Genomic DNA, 9,047 nt, shown 5'->3' on the forward strand with positions numbered 1-9,047 from the left:
TCCCTGCCAGCCTGGCTCAATTCTGTCCTTCAGGAAAATAAAAATCAGGGATGTGATGGATCACTTACTTGGCGTGGTGTTTGAGCAACGGAAATCGACTGACAGTAAAGCACTGTAAAAGTGCTTTATTTCAAAATCATCATTGTCTGCTTCAATTAGAATGTACACAGCTAGACTAGTTTTTTTTTTGTTGTTTGTTTTTAAGAAAGTTAGAAAAACTTATGGTCAGTAAATTAAATGATTTTGGTTATTTCCAGTAGGAAATGTCTGCCCCTAATTAAGAACCCTTGCAGATTGAGGGGCATTAAATCCAATAGGTATTCATATTTGTCATTGTGGAACATCTGCTCATTTTCAAGTCTATCATGAGCTGGATTTTTGAGGACATTTTTTGAAATATCGTCTTGGTTAATTAAATAGCAGAAAAAAGGCTTTCAGTGCTAATTGCCATTATATGATTAAAATACACAAATAAAAAGAACTTTAATGGAATTATCTCATGTATCTTGTACTGTTTGTTTGTTTTTTGTTTTTTGTTTTTTTTGTTTTTTGTGGATAACTGATGGAATTTCACTGTTCAGTATCTCAGGTTACATTTCAGTTATGTGATATATTGGTAGTTATGAGAACAGCTAACAACAGTATGCCTAGCAGCATTGTTGCAAAGTGGCCATGCTGTAATCTAATGGTCTCTGAATTTCTTCTCAGTTAGAAGCTCATTGTTTCCTGATGCATCCTTTCAAAATGTAAACTGAGCGCTTTGTGGTCTTCTGCATGCACTCAGATCATACATAAAGTTAATAAATTATTCATTTTAGAAAAACACTGGTTAAATATCCTTATATGACTAAACTGTATAGAAAGTTCTGAATAGATTTGAAACCTTAACTTTGTGTCCAGCAACTGTGTAATTGCAGAATAACGCACAGATAGTGTTTGATTTATAATCCCCATCACCATTTGAAATGTTGAGAACCTGCATGACTAGTGAAAACAAGAACAGTCCAACATCTGCATTATACAAATAATGCTTTTGTATTTCAAAACATTACTAAAACATCAATGCCTGCATAATTTAAGTTTGCTACTGTCATGAATGTACGTTTTACTTAACAAAGCACATGCTAATGCAAAGTTGTTTTGTTTTCAGAGTGATTATGTTGCATTACCATTAATTCATGTGTGCACTGTGACAAGATGTAATGGCATATCATGTTGCTTTAATGTAATGAATCCAGTACTCCCAGCTCTTAAGTCGTGTTGCTGGAAATGATTACATAAAACAGAACGACTGTGACTAAAACCCTTGCAAAGCTTTAGAACTCCTGCATATTGTAAGAAGCTTTTTTTGTTTCACTTTGTGGGAGGGGGGGGGTCTGAGGTGACTTAAAATTGTTCTGAAAACTTCCCTTAATATATTACCATTTTACTCTTTTTAGACTTTATTTACATTCCACTGAAATTTGCATTATCTTTTAGAGCATTGCAAGGTCTGTGCTATAATTTCGTGCAGATGTGTATGTTAAGTGAACATGATGTGCTTATTTGTTACATTTATGCTACTTTTCTTTCTTTATCTAGGTAAGATGGATGAAATTATGTATTAAATAAAAACCATCAGTGATTTAGCCATGACCATTCTCTGTAGGTCCTGTAAGTCTGCAAACAAGCATTTTAAATTAACAGGATTGCAAAGGTTTCTAAGTATCATCTAAATCTCGAAACTCCAAAACTCTAAATCCATAAAATAGCTAAATCCCATTCTGTTCTGAATGACAGTCCTGGAAGACTTTTCTCTGACTGGCTGTTCCTTGAGCAGAAAGTTCACCATACACTCACATTCATTTGAGGAAATAAGGATAGTACAACTTGTAAGAATGACTTCACTTCTGAGAAAGCATCTTGTCTTTCACATTTCCATTTTTGTTAACTTTTCTTTAGGTTTAATCTTTCTGGTAGATAAACATAGCACTTGAACTGCTGCAGCATGTAATTTAGTTCACTTATGTAGCCAGGAAAATGCTTAAAGGGCTTACATTTTTACACAGACCATTCGTGTTCTTATGGTTATACAACTGGAACTGTCATTTACAAATTGGGTGGGATTTTTTTTTTTAAGGCTGTAGTGAGATATTTACCATTACAAAGATCAAAATAAGGAAATCAAGGGAAACCTCTTTTTTCCACATTAGCCATGTCACAGTCTGTCTTGTTGCTGACTATATCCTCTTATATTTTTTTGACTTTAAGTAACTTTCAAAGGAAGTTGGGTTGCTTTTTTAAATAAGGAAACTGTATTCGTAGCAATGACATTTATGGTTAGAAACGATCAGTATAATGCACCAGTGTTCTGCCTTAGACTTATGCTTCGTATTGATTCTTAGTCTGTGCCCTCAAGCTGTGTTTGAGTGAAAATGATACATTAAATATGTAATTAGATTCAACAGTATTTTTAAAAGATTTTATCTGTAATCCATAAGAAATTACTTTTAATTGGAAATACTTTAGTGCGTAATTGTTCTTACTAAACTGACAAAGATGAAAACATCCAAAATGAATTTGTGTTGCTTGTATTATGTTTTTTTTTTTCATTTGTGTATCTGTTGCCTTGTTGCAGTGATCTGCTATGCATATATGCAGCATATAATTTTGAAATATTTTCGAGCAAATGCTGAACTTGAGTGATTCAGGTGAGGGCAGTAGCACTTTTTTACATCCTTAGAGCTGAGCGAATATTTAAGCTGCTTTTAGCTGGAGACAAATTTTTATTCTGAGTAGTAACCATGTTAATAAGTTATTTAAATAACTACAATTGATAACAAAGGGACCAGAGGCACTATCCTAGCCCAAATAAAAAATCCTGTATAATATCAGATAAATGCTTTCTAGTAGCTGGAGAAGAAGAGGTAGGAGTGGAGGAGGCAAATAACTTTCATGAATAGTAATTGAGGGATCAGACATCTGGGCTGTGTCCTGTTTTGTGCTGGTTTTCTTTCCAGTAGCCTGCACGTAATATAGTGCACATTTATCCACACATTTGAAAGTTTTGTACATAAGGTGTTTTACACATTGGTGACTGTTCCATGTGGTTGTACTTACTAACAGTGAAACCCACACTTACCGATTTACAGCATGGATTTGCTCATATGAAACTCTAATGGTGAAAAAATGTTACTTGGAGGTACGCATGCTGCGTATCCATTTGAAGTGAGATAAAGCAAAGTACATGAATGTCAGCAAACTTGTTTATGGGAGCACTGGCTAAAGCATATGTTATGTAGAAGGCTGAATCATGAGGCTGGTTGGGTTTGTCATGCTACATCTGACATCACTCACAGCTCAGACAGCTGCTGCCTGTCACTAGTGGCCAGAGTGGGTGGCATTGTCCGTCTATCAATGGTAGCAGTCTGCAGCTCTGAGTAGCTTTGTGAGGATTGCCTTCCCTGGGCCTACACGTGGTTCCAGCAATATTGCTGTCATGACATTGCAACTGATAGAAGATGTTTTCATAAAATTCTGGTATTTTTGTAAATAGGCTTTTATTGGAAAAATATTTGTGTGGTAGTGTTGTTAGCGTACAAAAAATTAAAAAATTCTTTTTGATATTAAACAATTTTATTTGTATTGATATTAAGTTTGTTTCTAAACCACCTCAATTTACTTAAAAACAAAGCAAAAAAAAAACCAAAAACCTTCAGTGATGTCAAAGTTGTAATCTGGTCATTTAAAATTCAGTGAGTTCTGAGAAAAGTCTCGTCTACTGAATTTCTTTTCTTCATATGCAGCCATAGGGATGATCTCTAGAGACCATGAAAGTTAATGTTAAAAATTGTTTCTATCATTGTTAAGTACAAATGTATGCATTTCTGCTAACACTACCTACACTTGAATCACTATGATTGTATTTGAGTTCAGTAAAGGAGTGGAGTCTTGACAGCCAGTTTTAGACTGCTGTCTTTCTATAGATGAAATCATTGGGCATTTTGGAATGAAGATTTGCTCTTAGGCACAAAGATGAACCATGATTTACTGAAAAATCTGATATTGCATTAATTATGTTCCTTTGATTTCTGCTCTCTCAAAAGTCAGTCTGACATATTTCAGTGCATATAACATTTAATGAATTACTACCTGGAATCCTGTCAGTTGAGTTACTCGGGTAAATAAATAAATAAAAGTTTAGTTTCCTGCCAAAAGCAATATCAGCGTCTGGTTCTGCATAAAATACAGCAAGCACTCTTAAAAAGCTAAAGTATCAGGCTGAGTATCAGGAAGCTTGCTTTCTTTTGGAGACTGAATGCCTCCCACTGCTCCCAAGCGCAGGGCATGCACCTACTGATCAGCACTTCTTTTTCTCATTGTAGTTTACACCCGTTATGATGCAGGATAATAGTAGGAAGTAGGGATCTTGTCTAGCAATTTGTAAGGGGAGCTTTCACTCAAAGTCTGGAAAATGGGAAAAATTATTCTACCTATCTCCTGTGGAGAACATGCCAAAAAAATCTACAACTCTCAAACACCAAGAGCATGATAAAGCAGGGTGGGAGAGATTTATTCATGGAACTTTATGGAGCTTGGTGCCTGGACAGATCGTTGAAATGTTAACTGAGAAAGACAAACTGCAATACTTAGTCCAGTGTAAATGTGACTTGTATGAGCTGTGTCATATCTTTGGTTTATATATATTAAACACTTATTTTCCATGTTTAAGTGTTTCACGAAAATAAGGATGTTTACTCAGTGATAAATAAAAATTATGTTATGCTATCACTTTTGAAAATAGGAATAGAGTCTGCATGTGTGTCTTTGTCACTGTTTATCTGCTTCTTAGCATATGTTCCAATATTGTTGAACAAAAATTTCAATAATTGTCCTAGGGTTTTTTCAACTTTTTTTTTTTTTCAAGAGATCTCAGATCAATGCTTTTTGTTCAAGTATTTCTTTGTAGTCTTTTTAGATGTCACTCTTCTCTCAATATACAATTTATTTATGTATGCAACAATTACAAAAGATGAGAATGTTTGTGTTGTACAAGTTCACTTCCTACTGAAGGATGTTACAAATCTCTCTGCATCTCTGTTTGAATTTCACAGATTTTTATCCTTCATTGGAGGAAACACAAATGAAATAGGAAAATCAGATATGCAGCAAAAAGTAAATGCAGTAATTCAAAAGGAAGGACTGGAAGGGACAGCCAAAAGGCTAAATACAACAGTGCACACGTTGCAGCTAATCATTGATGGTCTGACTCAGCCTGAAGGCTTTGACATCCGAACAGGTAAACTCTTGTTTAGAGGGCCATAATCTCTTTTCAGTTGTTCATCTTACCAGCTTTAAATCAGCATGTTTTCATCTTCTAAAGTCAGAGACAGACTTTCATGAATGGGTACCTCTCTTTTTTTCTTAGATAGAGAAAAGACTGTATCATAATCAGATGGTTTTTTCCATATCCAGTAAGTAAGGAGTGTGAATCCTGTCTCAAATCATGGCCTTTTCAGACATAGGAAGAGGGAATGTATGGCTGTTAACAAATGAAATAGTTTCAATATGTTGACTCGATACTGATTAAATCTGTGTTGGTTTTCCATCACGGGAAGAATGCTGCTGAAATAGTAGTAATAAAGGTCTGTGGAACAGTAGTTTAGTAGAGTGTAGTTCTGCTTTTATTACACTAGTTCTTGGAGACGAGAGTAATTGGAGCACACAGCTTGTGACACAATTTAGGTTAAAACTTTGTGGTACTGCTGAATAGTTTGAAGTGGTGGGGAACGAAAGATAAAGTAGGCAGTAAAGTAAAAAATCTGGAGATGCTGTTTACTGAAGCTTATGGTAGCAAGAGATTAAGAAAAGACAGCAAAGATGCAGGTTTGTAATAACAAATAACAAACCTGTGCTTAAAAAAGTAACATTTTTGTCTACATTTTGGCTTCATGAATAGTTTCCTTGTAGGTTTTAGAAATATTTCCAACTAGTGGTCTTGAAAATGAGTTTTTCATGTCTCCATTCATTCTGGTGTTTTTGCATCTCAGTCTAAATCGTGATAGGATGAAGTGTAAACATATGAAGAAATCTGTTAGTGAATAAATGAATTAATTAGTGAAGAAATGAATCTCACCGAACAGGACTTAGGCCGACTGAATAGTTTGTATTCTACCCCAATTAAAAAAAAAAAAAAAATATATATATATATATATTGATTTAATATTTAATTCTGATGTTGTTCCCAACAGTGGAGATGTGGCATAAGAAAATTACAGAGAAAGAGTTCTCCTCTCTATCCTTTTAAATGTTGCTTATTTTTTCTGAATGATATTAGTACAAAGGAAAATTGCAAGATTCTGGGGATGAAACTGAAAAGATAGAACATTTTATCATATTCTGAAAGTCTTTTTCTTCTCAAAGTTTTACAAAGAATTTATTGCAAGAAAATCTTTTTAATGTTAAGGCTGAACTAATCTGGTAACTGTGATAAATCTGCCAGAGTGGGGGAAAAAATTCAGTCAATGAAAAGAATTCCCATATTTCCTCTGAATGTTATGGTCATTGTATTGAGTAGCTGTCAAATTGTTGGAGTTTTTTTGTTTGTTTGAAGTGCTACTGGTGATGTAATGTGAAAAAGAATTGTTCAATTTTGGGCAATTAGGTGCATTCATTCTTTGGAAACATTCATGTCATTCAAAACCTATTGATGCCATGACAAGATTCTGTATTAAGTTGGGGTCTGATCCACAGCCTGCCAAAGCACCTTTTAGCTATACATTTGTTCAGATTATATTTGTCCTAAAAATATAAAATAGAGGAAAATATTTGGAATCAATATTTGGTGGTGTACTCTGTGGAAAATCTTAGCGCTACTGTAAAAGGTAAAACAGCAGGAGGAAAAGAGAAGTTTTTAAGATGGCTCAGAGGGTTTTTTTGTGGGAGCAGGAAGTGGTAAGAAAGTAACGACAATTTAACAAAATCTATCTGTGCCTGTAACTGTAGAATGTGAACTTAATATATTAGGTTGTTACCTATTGAAAACACATCTGATTTTTAAGTTGTCGCATTAGACTCTGTGATGTCATGGTGCAGGTGAACAGCATGCCTAAGAACAGTGCATTCTTGATTTTTCTGCATAGTATGTGATGAAGACTGAGTATTCACCTTATTGTACTCAAATCTGTGACCTGAATAGAATGATGTATGTAATTTATGCAGCTCAAGTAAAAGTCACCTTGAGTCTTTTCTTACTAGCTCCAAGAACATTAAAGGAGTTTTTCAATCACTTGCTAATATACTACATACTTCCACTACATACATACTGTATGATAGTTTCATACCACTGAGTTCATTGTACTTATTATTCTATTTATCACAGCCCTTTAAGGTGACTAATAACATTGAAGAAGTTGTTTTTCTTCATTTTAAAATCTGTGTCTTTGTTTTTATAAGTGAGGCAGTACTTGGTGCTTTAGATCTACTTTGGCATGATTTCTTAATTAGAAACTTTTAACTGGAAACAAATCTTAATACAAAGTTCTTCCCCAGTGTCTTATTTTTGTTTCTTGTTTCTTATAACAGATTTTGATAAACCTGACTTCAAGAGGAGCATTGTCTGCTTTGAAGACTTAAGTGTTGGTACTGTTCTGACGGGAAAAGTTGAAAATGCAACACCATTTGGAGTTTTTGTTGATATTGGTGTGGGAAAAGCAGGTTTGATTCCAGTGCGAAACATAACAGAATCTAAACTTTCTAAAGTGAAAAAGAGAAGAAGCCTTGGTTTAGGTCCTGGAGAGAGAGTGGAAGTTAAAGTGCTTAATGTCGATATTCCTCGATTAAGGATAACATTGGATCTTATTCGTGTTTTATGAGAGGGTGTGGGTTTTTTTTTATGATTGAGTTTTCATTTTAAGTGTTAACAGGGTTCTAGATATTCAAACATTTGAGAATGTTGAAAGTGAAACAGTTTTTCCCCATTTCTTGAATCCTTTCTGTTAATAATTTCTAGAGCAGTTTATTGGGTTACCTCCAAGAAACCTGGTTATTTTGTCTGCAGAACAAACAAAATTGCAGTGTGCTGTCAGACACATCTCTTACCTGTTCTGTCTGTGCAAGATTTGCTGTCTTAATTATTGGTCAGTACTATACCAGCAGACATCTACTGTTCCCCTTCAAAAAACAGTGATATAATTTCCGTGTTTTCTGGAAGAGACTCAGAAAAAGGGTTACCTAGTTGTAGAAAAAAGTGATCTTATTAGGTTAGATGGTGATGATATCGATTCAAAAGTTGACTGAAGAAAGGAACATCTGCTAATACTATTGACGGTTCAGAAATATTCCATTTTATTTGAGCAACAATGTTAGGAGGTCTGTTTTCCTCTCTTATAATTGCTTGTTCAGTTATTGTATTGATTAACACACTTGGATATACCTTAGGGTTTAAGAAACGTTGCTCAAAGATGTTATGTTGTACTATACATGTACAAAATAAAAACATTTCTGTCCACCTTTTCTCAGTGTACTTGTTCTAAAAGTGTTTTAACAGTCCTTTCTTGTTCTTTCTGACATGTTATATTATTAATATTTCAATTTAAGAATGCACTTTTTGAGGATGCAGTTGTCAAAATGTCTTCCCTTAGGTTTTGTCTTCCCATGAATTGAGCCTTCTGGGTTTTTTTCAGTATAATCAATGGAAATAGAATATTCTTGAGACTTGAAGTATAGGATCAGACTTGTCTGGGGAAAAAAAAAAAAAAAAAGCATAATAAAATCTCATAAGTGATAGGAAGATTCTCTCTAGCTGTCAGAAATATCATTTGTATATAGGTTAGATGTAAGAGTCCACAGTACATTAAGACAATCAGTCAAACCATCTACTCTTTACACCATGTTGATTTTGCGGCAGATATCTTAAGAACTGGATTTAAGTAATAGAGAAGTAGCCTAACCAGTTCTCTCAAATGGAAAAAGGCTAAATAAGCTGAGAACATTTCCTGTGGGGCAAGTTTCTTTGGTAGACATCTGAATTTCTTTTTCTTCACAGACAGGGTTGTTTCTTCCATTGT

The 9,047-nt window shown here is 34.4% G+C and overlaps 1 protein-coding gene across 3 annotated transcripts in view; it reads left to right on the top strand.

Annotated features, from left to right (window-relative positions):
• SRBD1 (S1 RNA binding domain 1) overlaps positions 1–8,493 on the top strand; it is a 122,073-nt gene extending 113,580 nt beyond the window's left edge. For 2 of the 3 annotated variants that reach the window (XM_048935846.1, XM_048935845.1), the window contains 2 exons: positions 5,094–5,278; positions 7,564–8,493. In XM_048935846.1, coding sequence (XP_048791803.1) covers positions 5,094–5,278; positions 7,564–7,853 — 475 coding nt within the window. In that variant the 3' untranslated portion in view covers positions 7,854–8,493. Of the gene's footprint in view, positions 1–1,150; positions 1,361–5,093; positions 5,279–7,563 lie in introns of those variants that run through there. The other variant, XM_048935847.1, reaches the window with a different exon arrangement.
• The last annotated feature ends 554 nt before the right edge of the window (positions 8,494–9,047 follow it).

Source organism: Lagopus muta, chromosome 2 (genome assembly GCF_023343835.1).
Source record: "Lagopus muta isolate bLagMut1 chromosome 2, bLagMut1 primary, whole genome shotgun sequence".
NCBI classification, from domain to species: domain Eukaryota; kingdom Metazoa; phylum Chordata; class Aves; order Galliformes; family Phasianidae; genus Lagopus; species Lagopus muta.